At 48.5% G+C, this 20,955-nt stretch overlaps 1 protein-coding gene across 1 annotated transcript in view; it reads right to left on the bottom strand.

Moving 5' to 3' along the window:
• Positions 1-2,271: 2,271 nt before the first annotated feature.
• The window catches only part of NUP205 (nucleoporin 205kDa), a 71,477-nt gene continuing 52,793 nt past the window's right edge, over positions 2,272-20,955 (bottom strand). The window contains exons 28-43 of the mRNA XM_006887147.1: positions 19,780-19,971; positions 18,473-18,740; positions 18,280-18,378; positions 16,986-17,134; positions 15,805-15,996; positions 15,519-15,640; positions 13,449-13,587; positions 11,766-11,892; positions 9,315-9,391; positions 8,208-8,336; positions 7,902-8,028; positions 6,926-7,092; positions 5,403-5,526; positions 4,297-4,425; positions 3,641-3,714; positions 2,272-2,424 (exon numbers count right to left, since the gene is read on the bottom strand). Of these exons, the coding sequence (XP_006887209.1) occupies positions 2,272-2,424; positions 3,641-3,714; positions 4,297-4,425; positions 5,403-5,526; positions 6,926-7,092; positions 7,902-8,028; positions 8,208-8,336; positions 9,315-9,391; positions 11,766-11,892; positions 13,449-13,587; positions 15,519-15,640; positions 15,805-15,996; positions 16,986-17,134; positions 18,280-18,378; positions 18,473-18,740; positions 19,780-19,971 (2,268 nt within the window). The remainder of the gene's footprint in view (positions 2,425-3,640; positions 3,715-4,296; positions 4,426-5,402; positions 5,527-6,925; positions 7,093-7,901; positions 8,029-8,207; positions 8,337-9,314; positions 9,392-11,765; positions 11,893-13,448; positions 13,588-15,518; positions 15,641-15,804; positions 15,997-16,985; positions 17,135-18,279; positions 18,379-18,472; positions 18,741-19,779; positions 19,972-20,955) is intronic.

The raw sequence follows: 20,955 nt of genomic DNA, 5'->3' as shown, positions 1-20,955 counted from the left end.
GGACACGGGGAGTCAGCGGGGGGTCATGGGGGGTCAACGTGGACACGGGGGTCAGCGAGGACACGGGGAGTCAGCGAGGACGGGGCCCCGGCGAGAAGACGCCCGCGCGCCCAGCTCACAGCAGGGCTTTAACGGCGGACGCGGCGCCGACACCTCCCAGGTCGCGGACTTGAGCGGCTGGTGGAAAATTCGGGGAGAGGCAGGAACAAAGCCCCGCAGCCAGGGGTTCCAGGCCGGCTCCGGGTACCGCGACAACCCCCGGCCTCGCGCCCGGGACGGTCCGCCTGCGCCTCGGCAGCTCCACTCACCAGGAACTGGAGCATGATGTCGGTGGGGAGGGTGAGGAAGCGACAGGACCCACAGCCGCTGCCAGGCCGATCCCAGCCAGCCTCCCCGAAGCGCGGGGCGGAACCCGCCGTCGACTTCCGGGTCACGTCGCCCACGCAGGGCACGCCCCTTCCTGTCAGACCCCATCACCTTCCCGACGGCCCCGCCCACAACACATCAGCCCCGCCCCCATCTGCTAGACCCCCGCCCCTCCCCGCTAGACCCCGGTCTCGCTTCCACAGGCCCCGCCCACGCCGCGCCAGGCTCCGCCCCGGAAGTCCGTTCTAGGCATGCAGATCTCGGTGGTAGAGCGCGAGAACACGCTGTGCTGGCTGCGCTGCTGTCTCGGGGTCCGGGGCTGGCAGCGGGTCATCGGGTCCATCCTCCTGAGCAGCTTGGCGCGTTCCGTGCTCCGCGTCCAGCACCAGGGTTCACACCTGGGCCGGGCCCAGCCCCTCGCCCCGCCGGAAGGGCAGCCCAGGGGGTCACTAAGATGGCCTGCGCGGGCTCCGCCGAGCGCGCTGGGTTGAAAAGTCCGCGGGACCAGCGCCTCCGGAGAGGGACGAGTCCGGGCCCTGCATGGTGCCTGCCTGTCCCGCTCCCGCGCGCTAACTCAATTCCTCTGGAACCCGGCCTCCCTTGCCAGCCTGCGCCAACACTGGTTGGACTGGTTCCCTGTGGTCAGTGAGCCTCCTCTCCTCCACAACCACCGCAGCACGCACACCTACAACGCAGAGGTGCCCTCAGGACTGGAGGAAGATTCATCAACAACCTGCATTATGCAGATGACACAACCTTCCTCACCAAAACTGAGGAGGTTGCTGTGCATGTGCCGTTGTGACAGGACAGTTTCGTGTTCACGTGGCCCCAACTCCACAGCCACATCGACTCACTTTGAACATTGAAAATAATGTTTAAAACACCAGCTGAAAAGGATATGGAACATCTGCTGCAGAGGATCAAAAAGCCTTCAGTAGAGTCAAAGCTCAACAATAAATGTTGAGCCCTCAAATACGGGTTACATCTCAACGTCAAGAAAACAAAAACCCTCACCATAGGCCAATAGGCAGCATCATGGTAAATGGAAAAAACACAGAAATTGTTAACGATTTCATCTTGCTTGGATCAACAATCAAAACCCTTGGTACTAGCAACCAGGAAATCAAAAAACATACTGCACTGGGAAAGTGCTGTTAGGGACCTCTCCAAAGTGCAATAATGTCAGTTTAAACTAAACTGTACGTGCTTAAGACTAAGGTGCACCTGTTCTAAACCATGATCTTTTCAGTTACTTGCTATGCAGCTGAAAGTGGGACAATGAATAAGGATAAAAGAAGAATCAATGACTTTGGATTGCCAATAGGGCAAACAAATACGTCTTGGAAAAGGACAGCCAGGGCCCTTCTTGGGGGCATGGAAAGGGCAACTTGATCTCACGTGTTGTTAGGAGTGACCGGTCCTTGAAAAAGGATATCATACTTGGAAAGGTAGAAGGTCAGCGAAGGACCCTCAAAGAGACGGACTGACACAGTGATTCGAAGAGTGCGCTCGAGTGAGAGAGGATGAGGAAGGCACCAGGTGGAGCGAGGTCCAGGTCCTGCATATGCTAAGATTGCAGCAAAGGGGCACCAGGAGAAGCCGGGGCGTTCCCAGAACGTGCCTTTAATGACACCTTAACACACCCCTGGGGAAACCACCACTCAGGACGGTGAACCTGCCGGATCACCAATCATGTGCACTGTTTTCTAGATAAAATTTCATACCTTTTTTTTAAAAAAAAAATTTATTCTCTATTAGTGATGATGGCACCAGGCAAAGAAAGTTTACAGAAAAGATGTCCATATATAAAGGAAGAAATACAAAATATTTTTTTGGTCATAATTTAGAAACAGGCTATATCTATAAAAAGGAGGACACTCTTCCCAGCGGGGCTGGAGCCGGCACTCAGCTCCGTGCTCCCCTCAGCAGGCCGTGGATCCGTCTGACCAGGGCTTGGATAAAACTGTAGTGAGACCGCACCTTTGAATACAGTCCTTCAATGTCCAGAAGTTTCTTCTGTAGTGATTCTCCAAATGCATGGACGGCATCAGCTTGAAGCTGGAGGCAACACAAGTGACAATTACTGGAAATGCTGTCTCGAATGTTTCTTTAACTCTCTTACTATTTAAATGACCTTTGAAGTTTTATGATGTAATTCTTACTCAGATACCAAATTAACACTCACATTCTGCAATTTTTAAGCATGCTTTCCTTTGCAGAAATGTAAACCAGGGGCATATCCTGGTATGTTCTTAAGCGTTCTCATGTACTTTGAAAGGCACAAATAGTTTCTGATATTATTTAGAAACAAAGAAGTTAGTAAATGTGAGATGAATCTCCCTGCCTTCAATCTTGCATTAAAATCAAGGCAGATTCTTTTGTGAAATTATTGCTAGTCCTGCACTTTACCCCTAACTGCACGGCAGACAAGTCTGAGGAAGCCTTCATTCCACGTGAACTTACTGAACATTCCCCGTGTTCTGGTTGGCCCATTCTCTAAAGAATTCTGCCCGACTCCACTTGGCACTAGCTTTACAGGAGCCCAGCACTGAGGGACGGGCTGAGGAGTGGGGCCCATGCAGCTCTGAGCTGGGTGGAGACCACTTCAGTGTTACAATCAGTAACAGCCTCACAGCAGACTGTTCCTCCATCATATCCGGGGAAACTCTCTGCACTTGGTTAAGAACAAGACTTAGCTACGAGCTGAATAGGATGCTTTTATTTCTCCCTGTCTGGGGGATGCTCTTCCTTCACAAGCAGGATTGATCGGAAGACTAGGAGGTGCACAGGGAAGCCCTTGCACAGTGCCCACCATGTCTCTGGAGTGGAACAGTGAAGGATGCTCACAATTTCACCAATGACTGACGTCCTGAAAACCACGTGCTGAGTGATACTTTGTGCCTGGAAATTCTAGTTAATCAAAAGAAAAAAAACCCACAAAGCAGGACCTCTGCTGTCTTGGGTAGGAAGTGGCATTTCCAGATAATAACGCTGGCCATTTCCTGTTTTGGAAGCATCACTGTAGGAGGCGTGCATCCAGCAAACTCCAGAAAGTCTGACAAATCCGCCACAGACTCCATTAATTCCCATCTCTTTAGAGGACATGGAGGTGCGGAAGTTAAGTTGCTCCAAGTCACACAGCTATTTGGTGGTCAAACCAGATGTGAACCCTGACAGCTATTAACCATGACCAACAATCAGGCTCTTTGACTTTAAAGAAAACCAAAGCCAAACTGAGGCCTTCCCCTGGCCTAGGTCAGGACACACCCCTCACCTGGTCTATATCGTGTTGGCTCACAACAGTCATCCCACTTCTGAAATCCAGGCCACTGTCTGAGGCAAAGGGATCTAGAGAGAAAAGACACAGTCACAGCAGCTTTGCCAGCATCTGTTCTCGGACAGAGTGAGAGAAGCTGGCGGCAATGAGCAGTCAGACAAACGACACCGGTGGTACCAAGCGAGCTTGGCTCAGAGAGAGCCAGTGGGCAGAGCAGGACAGCGCCCAGGGTCACAAGGCTACAATCCTTATGGAACAGACCAGTGTCAAGTAAAGACAAGAGTCAACCAACAGTGGGCTGATGTCCTGGACAACCTGTCACTGGTCTGAGTCCCAGGTCTCCAGTTTGGCTTCTCCCACCCATAAACTGCATGGATTCCAGCAGTGAGAACTGAGGTCCAGGGTGACCTGTGCCCTTCTTCAGGACCAATACCTGTGACCAGAGGCTCTGGGCAGGCTTAGCCCTTCCCTGAAGACGCCATGAATGGCCTCTAAGAAGCAGTGTTCAGTACCACATCCCACATGCAGAGTGAGTGCTCTGGGTACCCACTCTCGGGGACCAGGGAACATACAGTGAATACAAGGGGAACGAGTGTTTCCAAACACCAGAACCACAGACCCAGGTGCTCACAAGCTCCCGGAATCCAGCTTACCCTGTAGCCGTCTGCTTCTCACCAAGGTCCTGGAGGCAAACAGGGTGTCCTGGGAGTCGGTGGGCGTGCAATGCAGCAGGTAGTACTCCAGGTGGCGCCACAAAATGAACAGGCAAGTCTCTATGATGACTGTACACGTGCTCGAGTTAAAGAAAATGACCTCATCGCTGATTTCTCCAGGAGGTTTGAGGAAGAAAAAAGAGACTGCCCCCCTCCCTGGTGTGGTGCACACACCTCCACAAGTGGGGCATCCCAAGGAGGAGCCTCCGTAAACAGCTGCCGAGGAGGAAAGGGGATGACTGGGCAGCGGACCATCAGATTCCAGGGCCCTCCTCCACTGCGCAGCGGAGAATACAGGTTACTGCTGTGGCAGTGTTGCTGAGAGGTTCACATTCACAGTGACCCTCCACATACGAGAAAAAAAGCCCTGCTCCTCCGACTCACAGCCATGCCTGAACCCACTGCGGCTACTACTGTGTCAAGCCACCCCTAGGAGGGTCTTCCTGATTTTCACTGACCCTCGACGTTACCAGCATGACATAACCAAAGTCAAACCCACTGCAACTGATTCCATTTCAGCTCACATGACCCTGTAGGGTGGAGTACAACTGCCCCACAGCTTCCAATGCTGTAACTGGAACAGGAGCAGACGGCCTCATCCTCTCACAGAGGAGCTCGTGGATTCAAACCACCAACCTCCTGGTTAGCAGCCAAGCTCCTACGATGTATTCCCAGCTACTCTAACAGAACGAAAGGTATGGAGAACTTTCAGTCAGGAAATGTGTAAGGCAAGGGAGCTTTGGTGGCCTAGTGGCAAGAAGCTGCACTGCAATCCCAGAGGTATGCAGTTTGAATCCACCAGATGCTCTGCTGGAGAAGGAGAGGCAATCTCCTCCTGTACCAGTCAGATCCAGTTTGACGGTACACATACAAAAAGTATATTTAAAAAAAAATGTGTAAGGCAATAACTGGGTGTAGGGAGAGGGGGAAACCCCAAAGCTCTAACTATTATGGTTTTGGTGCTGAAACAAGAGAATAAGTAAGCAGGCCCTTCACTACGACCCCTTGGCCCAGAACCCACACCCTGCTCGTCCCCAAAAGGATACAGGAACACAGAGAAAGGAGTTTTGCGCGGTTGTTGATCAACTTCACCAAACACCGTCTGGCTAGAACATATTTCTGGGCAGTGGAGATTTTATCAACTCCAGCAGGCATCGCAGACTGGCACAACTAGGAGAAAAAACACGGGCACTGTCAGGAAAGGCACAGGCTGCAGCAGAAACTCCACAAAAGCAGATGTGAGCAGGTCGCTGTGACGGTGCTGGAGGAACCACACAGACCGTGAAGGCACCAGGCAGGCGGGCTGGGGATCTAAGCTAAGACGTGATCAAGTGCAGAAGAGGCGAAAAGTAAGCAGGGTGAATTCATAAACGAGCGTTCTTCTGCTCCCTCTGAAAGCCACACCCCTGAGACCGGCATCTCCGATCTGTCTACATGGCTCCCAGCTTGGCTTCCTGTCAAATTAAACAAAAGGACAGACTGGAAGCCGCAGGCACACGTGTAGAGGGTGCCCTGCTTCCTGTCAGCAGCTACTACCTCACCTGGTGTGCCCACTAGCTGCTCACTGTGCCTCAGTTTCCCCACCTGAGACAAGGGAGTGGCATCAAAGCCTGGGTCAGGCCCAGCATGCGGGCTATAAGTCCTCAGTAAGTGTGATATGTGACCACTAAGTGGCCAGGAGGGAGCCTCGCCTGCTCCCTGGAGAGTGAGGTTACACAGAAAACTTGCTATGAAGCAGGACTGGCAGATCAGATCAGTACCCAGGCCACAGGGCACTAAAAAAACAAACAAGAAAAGAAAGGGGAAAAAAAGGCGAGCTCTAGTAGCCTAGTGGCAAGAAGCTGCACTGTAATCCCAGAGGTGAGCAGTTTGAATTCACCAACTGCTCTGCTGGAGAAGGAGGGACAATCTCCTTCTGTACCAGTCAGATCCGATTTGACAGTACACACATACACACACAAAAAAATTTTAAAAAAGAAAATAACAGGCTTCCACAGGACACAGCACTGCCTTAGTGACTGGGCCACAGTGTCCAAGGGTTGTGCTGTGACAAGTGGAAAGGAGGAAGGCCACCCTGACGTGAGCCTTGTGACAGCACCTCAGGTTCAAGTCCCTGGGAACACTTCCTGGTTGCTGTAGGAGGCAGTGGTGCCTGGTTTGTTTGAGAAATTCCCTGGGTGGACACGATCCAGTGAAGGCGCTGAGAAATTTCCTGAGGCAGGATCCAGCGCAGAAGCCAAGACTGAAACACAGCTGAGTGTTACGAGCTCAGCTGAAAGGAAACAACCTCACTGCATACATTTCAGGGTCTTCAAGTCTAACTGCCAAGCCTCAGTGCTCCAAGGACACCTGTCTTTCCCTGGACAATCTTCTGGAACGTGTGCCCTGTGCTTCCATTGAAAGCTCTCTCCTGGGGAGGTGGGTGCAGGACCCTCCTCCCAGTTGCCGAGAATGGTACCCGCTCTTCCAGTCACACTGCACAAATCGTCTCTACTTCCGAGGCCGAGGCCAGCCCTGGGCCCTACTAGTAAGAGTCTCGAAGCACGTCCGAGGCCCGCGGCGGCCATACCTCTTTGATCTCGTCTGGGGGCAGCTGCTCCACGCTCTGCAGCTTGCTGACGCTGCGCCGATGGCTGTCGTAGTAGCTGAGGAAATCCCTGGCGCTCTGCTTCAGCAGGTAGACAACGATGCCCAAGCCTGGGAGCCGCCAGTGCGGGACCACCGGAACCTGGGAGTCTAAGGGAGTGGAGGGTTTCAAATAGGGCTGTGTTACAGTCGGTTTCTACAACTTTCAAATAGCCTGCCTGGAAGCACGAGGTGTCCACGAGCTGACCAAGCCAAGACTACTCGTAAGTACTATTCACGGTTCAAAGGAGAGGTGAGGCATTCCTATAATCAGGTGCAGACATAAGGCTGGGGACCACGAGAGAACAGGACGCGTGGAGGCTGGGACCATGCGTGAACAGGACGCGTGGCCAGCAGACATGAGCAGCACTGGCCCTATACTGAGTGTTTTAAACTGTACCTCTGCCCCGACCCACAAACACACAAGCACAAACTACTGCATACATACACCATGTCTGGGGGCTTCTTTCCCCAGATGGGCCCCTCCAACACCACCCTCCAGGTTTAGTCCCAGGGCCTCATTCACTAGTCAAGTCTCAGTTTGATGAATTCTTCCCCAAGACACAAGGATAACTCCAAGATTCAAGAAATTCAAAACTAAAAACTAACTGCCACTGAGTTGGAATTGACTCATAGTCACCCCTCCAGTAGGTTTTTGAGGTTAAATCACACAGGAAGAGATGGCCCATCTTTCTCTGTGGATTTGAACCTCTTGCCTTTGAATTGGCAGTGCAACTCTCTGCCATTAGGACACCAGTGCTGCCTTGAGAAAGAGGTCCATAATTTCAAGTTCAAGGTGGTCGAATGGCCACACCACCTTGAATACTGTAGGGAGACCTGCAGGGGCCTCCTTCCTACCACCCCCCTTCATGGTGCCCCAGACTCACAGCTGGTCCTGAGAATCAGGGGGCGAGGCTCACCTTGGCGCGGCCCGTCCCAGTTGATGGTCTCGGAGAGGCTGGGGGTGAAGAGGCACACGGTATGCTGGAAGGTGGGCGAGCCCTGCAGGATGAGGGCCTGGCAGTACTCGACGACATTGGCACAGATCTACGACAAGAGAGCACAGGAACTCAGCGTCAGCCCGCAAATGCCTAACGCCAGGGAGACCCCAACTTGAAGGGGGCAATGTTAGAGGTCAATTTCTAAAATCACTCATACTGTTTAGTCATTTTTTAAATGAAATATTTCAAAGGGGGAAATGTTCTTCAAGACCCCCTGCCCCATACCTGTTTCATAGACAGTTCAAGTTCATCCTTCTTGCTCACACGGTCACCGTCCACATTTTCATCTTGAAATTTAAACTGGCGCAGTCTGTCGGAGCCGCCAAAGCGACTGAGCAGCCCCAGGCACTGACGCTGAGAAAGAGAAAGACAGGCGCTGCTTTCTAGCTGAGGGTTTAAAATGAGTGGCCTGCCCTTGTGGGCAGCTCAAAACAAAAACCCAACTGGCAAGGGGGGGATAAGTAAGTGTTAAAGGGTTAGATGTCTTAAGTAAGTCAACTAAAGCCTGCATTATTAAAATTCACCTTTATGCATATATATATTTGACTGGCAGTCGGCTCATTAAAAGAAACTAAAGTTTAACAATTAGTCCCAAATAAAAGCTGAATGTCTGCCAAAGAATTCTCTGCATCAAAGCAAAAGGAGGGGGTATCTGATGGTGCACCACTCACTCCACAGTGAGGGCCCTCAGTTACAGCGGCTTCGAGAGCCACGCGGAAGGTCAACACAGAAGTTATACCAGCTGTAACGGAAAAATGATGCCATAAAGAGGCATCGAAGAATCTAGAAACCATCTGAGAGAAGCCACAGGGGTGTGGACAGAAAGGCAAGGAAGTTGTAGGAATTCCGCACTTTGTAACAATTGTTACAGTGTCGCAGAGATACAAACTCTTAGAGCAAGCATGCAGAGCAGAGGGGAGAACAAAAAGCCTATTTTAAAACGGGATTGTTGCTATTAAAGACAAGGTGTTCAGAACTTGCTGAAAATACAAATTACAGAAAAGATACAGACCTATTCACTACTTATTTATCTAGATATGGTGGCCTAGTGGTAAGAAATTGTGCAGCCAACGCAAAGGTAGATGGTTCAAATCCACCATATGCTCTGCGAGAGAAAATGGGCAATCAATTCCCACACAATGCTTCTGAAAACCTGCTAGAGAGTCAGCTTCAAACACTACCTTACACCACAACAATATATGGAAAATGCAATCTTATTTATTTTACATGTTATCTATAGATATTCCTGAGATGTATCAGCAAAGAACACTTCCCAAAGAACGTTGGTAAGTTGGAGCAAAACTGGCCCCTAAAGAAAGGAGTACCGCTTACCTGGAATCGTCCAATATGTCCCTGCAGCTCCATTAGAGACCCTTCATTCACATCAACGTCAAGTTCCCTTAAGATACCTGTCAAATTAAACATGCGCTTGGGTGTAATGCAATCAACACAATAAAGGGGAGGAAAACCAAAATAAAACCATCAAAACCAGAGAAAGCAGCCTATTAAAATTCTTATCTATGAATTACTATTTAATAATATTACAGCAGCCTATCAATATTCCCTATTTATACTCGTCAAAGGATAAGCAGGCAGCACCTTACCATTTAGAGGTTTTGAGAAATATGATCTTACAACGATTCTAAGTGTCTTTATAGATACTAATTAGTATCAGCACATCCACAGTCATTCATATGCAACCAGAAATCAACACTACTGAAGTAATGATTTTAAAAAGTATGTAAGTTTTTAAGAAAAATCCAATTTTTATATATAATCATTAAAGTGAAATTGTCTTAAACTTAGCAATAAATTTTTCTTATTAAAGAGTTTAGGAAAGAAAACATTTAAAAAAATTCCATTTTCTTTTTCTTTTTCAACAACTCTAATAGCGTCTAGTACCATCTGACTTCCTCCCTTAGAGAAACTACTGTTCGCCTGAGAACAAATTCCCATTCACCACAGACTGAAACGCCAGAGCTCCCTGCTGGCAGAACCGAACATCTCGGGGGGTTGGCCCCATGGCAGGGTTTGGCCCCGTGGTTTAACATTCAGGCCATGGCTCCAGGACACAGCCCAGCTCACCGCCTAATAACGTGCCTCATCCTTCTGCTCTGCCCCCCAGGTCATGGCGCTGCGCCACCCAAAGCCCGGCAAACAGTCTCTGTTCTCCCAGAACTACACAGGCAGGACGGTCAGAAGAGGAGCTTACGGAATGTCAATTCTTGTAAAAGGTAGAAATTCTGGAGCCACAGAGTGAATGAACCCTGAAACTACTGCCTTGAGATAAACCAAAAATATCCCCTAGAGTCATCTTAAAATTGAACTGTACTTTTGACTAGTCTGCCTTGAGCAATATGCTCTTCTAAGAACTGCAAGATGAAGTAAGCACTTTAGGAAGCAGGGAGCTGTCACTGATGAGAAAAAAACAACTCAGAACAGAGGATGGGAATGACTGGCACTCAGAGGATTGAGTGTTACTAAATTACGTGCACAATATCTGATGCAGAGTCATATTACTGTGTCTGTTTCTAACAATAAAAGAAGATAAAAAGAATTGGTGATTGCAGCAAATCCGTGCAGACAAAAACTAAAGAACTGAGGGTATTACGGTGAACAGAACTCTGACAAATAATATCAGCAACATAATCTGAAGGTGGTTGGCTTAGTGAACAGAAAGTGACACTACCAAGCCAAAGGTGACTGATTTTAATCTGCGGCCCTCAGGCCTGGTTTTAGTTGTTTTTGGTCAAACATTCTTCTAAGTGGTCTGTCCATTTGCTGTACAGAGGTAACCTGTGGTTGCCGTGATACTAAACACTGTGACAATGATGTGCCAAAGGTGATAACGGTCACCCGTGGTGGACAGTGTTTTGTGGAGTTCCCCTATTAAAACAAGCCTAGAAGCAGAAGTGGCATCCACTTCCAAAATGGCTTTCCTCCAGAAACCCTATGAACACAGAGAAACGATGAAAGTTATACAAGTGTTCAGGTCTTTCGTTCACAGGGTTGCTACCAGTCATCTACGACAATATGGCACTTAACAAAAACACCAATCTGAGGGTGAAGAGGATGTATAATGAATTAATCCATCTCTCAGGTAAGTTTCTGGATTCTATTAAAAACGGACACAGTGAAAAGGTTATATGGGAGGAAAAATAGAACAAAACACCTTTCTTATAATGACCAAACCACCGTAAATGTATTTATGGTATTCTTTTTCACCCACAGTGATCTTTTTAGGACTTAGCTCCCTCTTTTAGAGTCAAGAAACACCTGGAATTCTGTACACACCGGTTTCACCTTGGCTACTGTTGATATGGACATACACACACAGCAGTGTTTGAAAAGCTGCTTAACAAAACATACTTCAATATTTTTATAACAACTATCATCCTTCTTAATAAGATAAACTTACTGGGTTGGTTGGTTGTTTTTTTTTTAAAAAAAGACATTTAGTTATATTAAAATCCTCAATTTCATATAAATCATATGCAGCTGCAAAATAACAAACATATTATTCTTGTATCCTTGGTGGTTCTCTGGTTAAGTGCTCAAGGGCTAACATAAAGGTCTTAGTCGGAACCCACCGGCCATTCTACAGAAAAAGATAGGCAGTTGTTTCCTAGAAAGATTACGGCCTGAGAAATCCTGTGGACAGCTGAACTCTGACCCTGGGGTCATTATGGCTTGGATCCGACTTGCCAGCAGTGGGCGGGCTGTTGGTGAGTGAACTCCAGTCTGGGAGGATTTCCTAGCATCATCCCCACATCACCCACTCACCAGGCAGGGCTGCTTTGCTGATGATCCCGGTGAGCAGAGCCAGCTCCTGCAAAGAGCCGGCACTCACGTCCTGACAGCGCAGGATTGCCTGGATGGTGTCCGAATGCGAAATGAGGAACTGCAGCACCTGTCAGGTGGGAAGTGGAGAAGACAGACACATGCAGCAGAGCAAAAACTGAGATCAAATACCTACCATCTTTGCAGTTACACATTTATTTCTCCAAGAAACGAACATCTCACTGAGATTCATTACTCATCTTAAGACAGGCAGTATTTCCAAGGTTACAAAGCAGCACACTGAGGGGACACCACAGAAGGGACAGTCTAACTTAGGGTCACTATGTGAGAGCTACTGTCCAGCCCCACTCAGCGGCTTTGCACCTTTGTCCAGAAGAGTAAGAATTTAAAATGAATGGGCATAAAAAGGACTGCCGAATCCAAGAAGTTGCTATATGAAACAGAATAGTCACCATGAAGTTTAAGTCTAATTCTCCTTTTGACATGGTGAACCCAGAGGAGCTGATAAAATCCTGCCTTTCAAATTCTGCTTCTTTCCCCCGGCCTGTAACAGGGTACCCTGCAGCATCCAGTGATCCCTCCATGTATGCCTGTCTAACCAATGAGAGTGTACTCGCCTGAGAGCCAGAAACTGAGCCCAAGCAGGGAGAGAACCTGGATCCCATGGGAAGGAAGTCTCTGTTAATTATTTTAACACAGACTCTTGACCTCAGTTCTTAACTGTTAGGCCGGGAGTAAGCAATCTCTTTGGTTTTTGTTTTTATAAGAAACTGCTTGGGTGCTTCTGTAGCCATCAATAAATGACTGGTGTCAGAGAATCTATGTCTGTTATCACTGCAACCCAGTTCTACAAAATAAACTCCTTGTCTATAAACGGCAAGAGAAGGAAAGTCCAGGAGGCTTACAGTAACTTACAGGCCTCCTGTGACAGAAGCAGAACCTTGTTACTCTAACTCGCACAAAGGAAGGTGCTGAGAAAGCAGCTGCATTCTAACTGTGAGCTCAGTCCAGGGCTGGTAGTCAGCCCAGCAGACCAAACCATCATCTTCCCAGGTCTGATCATTCCTGAGGCCCCTGAGAAAGGGAATCTCAGTGGTTAGAGAAATACAGCAGAGGGTGGTAAGATCCAGGTGATGAGCCTGGCTGAGTCCGAGAAAGGCTAAGCTGCACAGCAGCAGTTTCAAGAAGCCGAGAAAGATAGAACGTAATTTTAGTTATCACTAAAAACCAATAAACATTAACTATTGGTGTTTCTAAGGGAAAAAAAACCCTTTGGTTGCTAGATAATTCACTTAAAATACTCCACTCCAATATTACAAATAAATGTGGAGTTACCATAATTTTCAGCAAGGCTGAGCACAACACAGCAGCCAATTCTCAGCACCACCGACTCTCACTCTAGAAGCCACTGGTCCCTGTCCGAGTGAGTGGGTCCTCTTGCAGAAGAACAAAATTAGCGCTCTTGCTTCCCATCTCACTCTCCTATTCATTTGCTACAGGGCCTCATTCAAGCAAGACTACAAAAGCAGACCCATGCCCTGGGGAGCCAACTACAACGGCCTTCTGTGCTCTCGCTTTCTATGCCCAGCTCTGCCCAAAGGTAGGACAAGGCTACGTTCACAGAACCTTCTGCATCTAAACAATCTCCACACCCAGGCCCCTTACCTGGCCAGCTGCCTGCAGGTGCTGGGCCATGCTCGACGTCAGGATGACCTGGCACAGCTGGAGGGCGGGAAGGAGGATCTGCTGATACCGGTCCGCTGGGGTGGGGATGAACATCGGGGGGTCTCTCATGCCAAACATTCTTGATGCATCACAACCAGCAAAGAGATCAACAATATGAGAGTTAGGACAGTCCATGTTATAGACTACTTCCATCTGCAAGGCAGACCAATCACAGCCCACCAATGGAGATGTGGAGACACGCAGTTCTCAGCACCTCTACAGAGTCAGAATCCCTAAAAATTGGCTTTTCTGGCCATTGTGTTTGCCCCCATTGAAAGAGCTTGGTCTCCAGTTACCTTATCTGTGGACACATGGCCTTGCAAATCAGCTGTGCAAAACAGCCGTGTGACCAATAGAAGAAAGCAAGCTTTCCACACTGAGATACCCTGGTGATGGTGGCAGAAAGAGGATGAAGAGACTGTGGCAAGGTGTAACCCAAGGAACCCTGAGATAAAGACCATACTTGCTTGCTGGATGATTGAAGGAAAAGCTGACTTGTAACTACTCTGAGGCAAAGCTTGCTGGGTAAGGAAACCAATCTTGCATTTGTGCTGCTGAAAGGAACCTGGAGTTTCACTAATTGGGGAATTGTACCTTGTTAATCTGGCTTGGGACAGCTGGACTAAGCCTGAACATGGGTGATATTCTTTAAACCCCACAACTGTGAAAAAATTCTGTGAGTCAACAATGAGTATCAGACTCAATGACTGGTAGATCTAGGCACAGGAACATGGGAGATGGCACGTCTGACCTTGTAGCTAAGTCTCTTCTGCTGTGGATGTTGTTAATGGGGACAGTTCCCTTTATGAAATGGGGAGAAATCACACTCAGCCACACTCACATTGCAGTTGCTCCTTAAACAACCTCATTCACACACTGGCCCTTTACTAAAGACAGGCATTTCTGCCTAACTATATAGCTTCACAAGTAAACACAAAATCATTGGAATTTTTAAAATTTCAATTGTGAAAATCTACATGTTGTGAAAATAAGGCTTGACACTTCCGAAAGAGATTCACTGTACTCTAAATGTTCCCGTGGGGCACAGACCCCATGGATTAGAGAGAGATAAAGAGAGACGCTAGTTTCCCTAAACTTCCTTTTCCTGTACTCAAACCCAAAATGAAGCTACACTGGCAACTACATAAAATAAAACCAGATTTTTTTTAAAGGTAGAAATTGGTATGTAATATTACTTAGCATTTAGGATCACTTCAGAAAACTATTAATAAAACTACGATCTGTTGTAACACTTTAAAAAACACATACACACAAACAAACCAGAATGGGTGCCTGCTGAGAAGAGGCCAGAAGCAGAGAGGAAATAAAGAGACTACAGCAAGAGCATTCAGTACAGACGACACTTCAACAGAGAAAACAAAATACAGCCAAGCCAATGTGCAACATCACAATGCTGTTGTTGATAGGTGCCACTGCGTCCAGTACAACTCACAGGGACCCTATGAACTAAAGATCTGAACTCTGTTCTGCCCTGCGCCATCCTCAACTTCCTGACACACAAGAGCCCACTGCAGCAGTCACCGTGTCAATCCACCTGGCTGAGGGTCTTCCTCTCCCTGACCAACCCTCCACTCATCCCAGCATCATGACCTTCTCCAAGGAGGAGCCCCTTCCAGTAACATGTCCAAAGTATGGGAGGCAAAGCTTCACCATCCTTACTTCCAAAAAGCACTTTGGCTGCACCATGGCAAATAGAGAAAAAAACTGAAGTTGATTTCATTTTCCTTGGCTCCGTAAGAAACACTTGTGGACACAGCAATCAAAAAGTCAAAGTTTTGCACTGGGCAAATCTGCTGTCAAAAACCTATTTTAAAGTGCTAACGGGCAAGGATGCCACTTTAATGACTAAGGTGTGCGTGTACGCCCCAAGCCATGGTGCTTTCAATTGCTTGGTATGCATCTGATAGCTGGCCAATAAATGAGGAAGATCAAAGAGCTAATGTGTCGTTCCTGGAGATGTCACAAGCAGCAGCGTCAGGGGACACTCACCTCGGGTGGTCCGTTTCTGGACGCATGTCGTAAACCTGGCACTGGGCAAGCCGCACAATCACGCCAGTCCTCAGCAGCTCCAGAGCGCCCTGCTGAATCTTGGCCACTCGGGTGAGGAACGCCTAGGGAGTTATAGATACCACGTCACTGGTGCTGAGACCCCGGCCCAGGGCCTATGTACAAACAGAGCCTGTGAGCTAGCCGGGAGGGGCCACACTGTGCCCCGCCTCTCAGGGAACATTCATTGCGAGCGTGTGATGACTACCCCATAAGGACAGACCCTTACCATTTTGGATTCATAAGTGTAAAGGGCTTTTAGCAGGGGAGGCTGTGGGGTGAGCAGGCTCTGCAGCGTGTGGTCATCTTCCATCAGGCTGTCCACGAGCACCTTCAGATAGCCACTGTTGGAGAGGTACAGCAGCCACTGTTGCTGCTTGTCCACAGAGATGATGCGGTCCAGGAGAGCCAGGGCCAGCATCTGCAGAAAGAGCACACTCAGTTCCATGCCGTGGAGCGGTCACCCTGGCCCGCCCGCCCGCCAGCTGGCCATCAGCAAGCACTCGGAATCTGCCAACCCACGCAGGTTGCTTCCGGTAAACTGCCTTACTGTGCTTTTGTGTGAATTTGAAAACATGTATGTAAAACCATGATTTTGTCATAAAACAAATCTTTAAGGGTAAAGTTCTACTTCTGAAACACACCTAACACGTTAAAATAAAGCATTAAATATATTCTAGCGAGTTCAGTTATTATTTGCTACAAAAAATATCATTTAAAAAATATATCATTTTTTACTTGCTATTCACATAAAACTTAGAAACCATGGAAAAGCATATGAAAAAGTGTATCTTCAGATAAACATAAGTAATTCAATTTTGGTCTGTTCCTTCCTGATCTTTTACCTATGTATAAAAAAAACTTTATTTTTAATATAACTGAGGCTTTATTATAGTTTATCTTTACTCCACTTTTAAGAAATCTGCCTTCATTAAGAGATCTTCAAAAACATGATCTACGTGGTTTTCTGCTAGCAAAAAGTTCTCTTTTTTCAGCACAATTACCAGCACATCACAATCCTGTTAAGAAGTGAAAATGTAGATTCTCCTCTCCCTTTTTCTCTCCCTCTATCACACACAGAGAACATTAAGGCAGAGAGAGATCTGTTCAGTAGAAGGCTATTCACCCAGCATTCTCTTAAGCATAGACTGAAATAGCAGCGTCTCTGTTCCTCCTATCAGTGTAAGGCTAACCTCAAGATTAGAAAAAGAGCATTCTATGGAAAGTGCTAATTAAGATTCTGAGCTGAATTAAAGAAAATAGGTGAAGCAAAATAGAAGTCCTGAGTCTGAGATGATAAATGCACTGTGATGTGATGACGAAAACACCTCTCAGTGCCTCGCCTCCCGGTTCAAAGTCCGGACCATTCTGCCAGCCAGACGTGAGCAGCGCCAGTGCGCACGTACGCACCCGTCCGATCTCGTGGCCGTCGCAGGCATCCCGGCACACCACTTCCATGAGCGCCGCGCCGTAGCTCTCAATGATGGCGATGTTCTCCCGCTGCAGCTTGCTGAACACGTCCTCGGGGGCCGTCAGCCTCTCCCACATGGTCTCCTGGGCTAACAGCACAAAACAGAAGAAAACTGAAAACACTCGGAGGAAAAACTGGTTTTGCAGCTAAGTGATTACTCCTTAGATGCAATCAAAACATCCCTTGCCACAACTTCCAGTTGTGATAACACAGAAACCAAAAATGTTTCCAAACCTAGCCAAGTCCTTGGAGGTACAAAATTGCCCCCATGTGAGAATACTGTAATACTGTAATGTAAGATTGTAAATATTTTCCCCCTTTGGTACATAAATATCAACATAATTTAAAATTTATCAAATCTTGTCAATAAATATGTATCCAAGTTTTCTGTTAAAAAAAAACATTTCTCCATATTTTAAGTATGCATCTTTTGGTCAAGAAGTTAAACTTTTGGGGATTCATCCAGTGAAAATCTCACATCAGTACAAAAAAGGTATCTGTGTGCTTCTGATGAGAGACTGGACTGCTCGAGTCTTTTTAGAAGGCTATTAAAATATACAAATTGCCTCACATGGAAATCCATCCTCTTGTATCGGCATCTAATGGACTATTTCATGCAGCACTGCTTGTAATATGAGCAACAACAGCAATAATAAAAAAATAACGACAATTTAAAAGTCTTGCATTAAGATAAAGTTTATAAATGCTACATCCACGCTGTGGAACACCAAAGCCAACAGAGGCGCCCACCAGACTCGCCCTGTGACTGGCAGCAAAGAGGAGAGTTTTCAGCGTCTTGTTCAGGGAGCTAGAGGCAAGGGTGGAGCCAGAGATGTAAACAAAGTGAAAGGACCAAGGAGGAGACTTCGTCGGCTTCAGCACTCACACGTGGCCTGATAAGTTTAAGGCTGATCTCTCACCAGAGCAGCTAGTGGATTCAAATCACTGACCTTTTCATCAACAGTCGAACCCTTAACCATTGGGCTCTGTATGAAATCTGGGGTTCAAATCCACCAGATGCTCTACTGAAGAAGGAGGAACAATCGCCTCCTGTTCCAGTCAGATCCAATTTGACAGTACACACATAAAAATAATAAAAATAAATAAAGTATGAACTCTTTTTCTAGGGTTTAGAGTAAATGGTCACCTAAAGGCCATCCATTACAGGTATGCTTGGTGCAAACACGGAGAAGTGGCAGCTGTTCAGTTTAAGGTACAGCAGGGCTGTCCTACCTGCTTCTAAGGTGTCTGGTTCATCCGGCCTCTGGGCAATCTGCAGGTAGTAAAGCAGGGAGCCGTACAGGTGAGTCCTCACACGCTGGAACCCACCACCTGGACAGGCAGAGTAAGGGAAAGCCGTCTTCATTAACACAAATACACACACAGACAAATGCAATCTATGGACGAGGTAAAGGAAAAAACAAACCTGTCTTTAAAATGAAGTCCAAGAGTTTCTTGAGTATGATGTGAAGTGAAGAATCCCCGATGGAAGCAAAGCCCACCGTGGAGCTCTCTGCAAAAGACGGTGCGCCCAGAGGCCCATCCGGCATGAAAGCACTGGGGAATCTGGAGGGTCCCAGCACCAGCGGCTGCCTCTGCTCTGTGCGCACGGCCTGGCTCAGGTGTGCCGTCAGGGTGAACACAGCACCTGCCACCACGGGCATCACCTCCTGGGCGGCTTCATCATCCAGTATCTTCATGCAGAGAGGAAGCGCAGGTTAGAAGGCTGCTGTCAGCTCCAGGCATTAACAAGTTCCACATGCACTTAGGTTTCAACTACACTAAGAACATGAAAGTGGGCCTGTACCACTCAAGTAAAAATACATGTAAAGATATGACAATATGATGCCAGGGGATGTGTTAACCAGAGGGAATGCCAAGGTCTCTGGAAATGAATTTACATGGCCCACCACAGAGATGTCCATTCAGATTAGGGACAAGCTCTGTCCACGTGCACGTTCAAAAACCTCCCGAGATTATTCCAACTCTCTCTCTCTGTGTGTGTGTGTGTGTGTGTGTGTGTGTGTGTGTGTGTGTGTGTGTTGATAGAATCGTGTGTGCTCACCCCTTGCTCAGTCTTTTCTGATTTCCACATAAATTGTGGAGTGGCACTGGGTACGTCTCCATAGGGGTCAGGATTCTCTCACCCTGCGCTCCCTGTGCTCCCCAAACTCACTGTCAGCAAGTGAGTTCTCAGTGAGAGCCCTTCCCTCGGGCAGGTGAGGCTGTCACTTCCAGCAGGGGAGAGCCCATCTCTCTCTCAGAGCTGTTGCTGGAGTCAAGCCCCCAGAGGCACGCAGCCTCGGGGTCATCAGCACCGCCCTGTGGGCTCCAATTCCAGGGCCCCACTCTCCCTGCCCCCGCATCATCTGTCTCTTGACTTTAAAGTCACCACTGACCTTGGATTTCACACATACACCTTTAAACAGAGCTCTGAACTCATGGATAATAGTCTTTGTGTGTCAATCTATCATTTCACTAAAAGGTGACCTCAGGGATGGTTCATGGTTAACAGTCTTGGGGAGTCACTCTGCTCTGGGCTTCCCTATTCTATTGGGGTCCATCTTTGGTACCCCGATCAGAACGCTCAGCAGTGTTAGTGGGGCACATCGAGTCCTTGCAAACTCCTCCTTCACTCCTAACAGAAAACCTTAAACACGAGGGTGGCAGCGCCCTGTCTCTGCTCAGCAGGCATCTGCCGGGCAGCGTGAGACGAGGCAGCAGGTACGTCACCTTGTCATGCAAGTCCTGAAGGATGTCTCGGATGATCAGCTGCCGGTCCTCTGTCTGGATGAGGTCCTGGGGACAGGCGGTCAGGATGATCTCCACCAGCTGCCGCCACGACTCGAGCACGTGCCACTTGGCATGCAGACACTGCAGCAGCTTGTTGCGTTCCACCACGTACTGGAGGATGGTGCTGATCTCCTGCAGGGAGCGGGCGCGGGGTCACACACACAAGCCGTGACTCCCCGGGAGCCCCAGGTGCCGAGCTCTAGAACTCAGAAACCTCTAACCACGGCCAGAGAACCTGTCACCGCCTGCCAGGCAGCACCTGGTGTCACGCCATCTCAACGGCCAGCCTTTCCCGCCGAGCTGATGCCAACTCAAACTGGTCACGTGGGACCGAGCAGACCTGGCCCAGAGGGTTTCTCAAGGCAGTGGGTTTATGGTAACAGGCTGCCTCAACCCCTCCAGAGGAGCAGTGGGTGAGCTCCAGCCACCAACCTTCTGATTACCAGCTCACACACTTAACCACTGTGCCGGGGCCCTTAGCACGTCCACAGCTATGGCAAATAAGACACTAAGCATCGGCTCGCTCAGCTCACTGCTGGGAGTCAGAACAGACTCACAGTTGACCCTCCAGCAGGTTTTCAGAGGCTGTAAATGACATGCAGGAGACTGTGCAGCCTTCTCTCTCAGGTGCTGCTGGGTTTGAACAGCCAGAGGCGCATCACGTTTGGGTCGGGAGGGCCAACTCCCTACGAACTACACCACCCATTTAAACGCACGCGCGCGCGCACACACGTTTACATTCACGGGCATGTGGGCATGCCTGCATGCCCCTCTGTCTTTAAGGCAGGCGGTGGAGGTGGGGTGGGTAGAGGCAGCTGTTCACTGTCTTGCCCTTTACGACAGTCTGCTTCCCCTGAGCGCGGGAACTGTCGAAGACTGTTGAGAGGTGCAGACTGACATGCGTTACCCCACCCCCTGTGCTCTCCACCACTCGGGAGCACAAGCGCCCTTCCCCGTTAGACAGCACACGAGCACAAATCTTAAACGCAAACCCTCTACTAGCCTCGCTGTAAAGACAGGATCTATTTCGACAAACCAGACAACTTCAGTTTCTAGAAACTGTGGTGATGGCTGGTTAACAGACGGCCTCGTCTCTGAGGCGGCCCCTGCAGGGGT

This window comes from Elephantulus edwardii, unplaced genomic scaffold, assembly GCF_000299155.1.
Source record: "Elephantulus edwardii isolate Elephantulus edwardi_28Jun2011 unplaced genomic scaffold, EleEdw1.0 scaffold00055, whole genome shotgun sequence".
NCBI lineage: Eukaryota > Metazoa > Chordata > Mammalia > Macroscelidea > Macroscelididae > Elephantulus > Elephantulus edwardii.
This window is presented reverse-complemented; position numbering and strand designations above follow the sequence as displayed.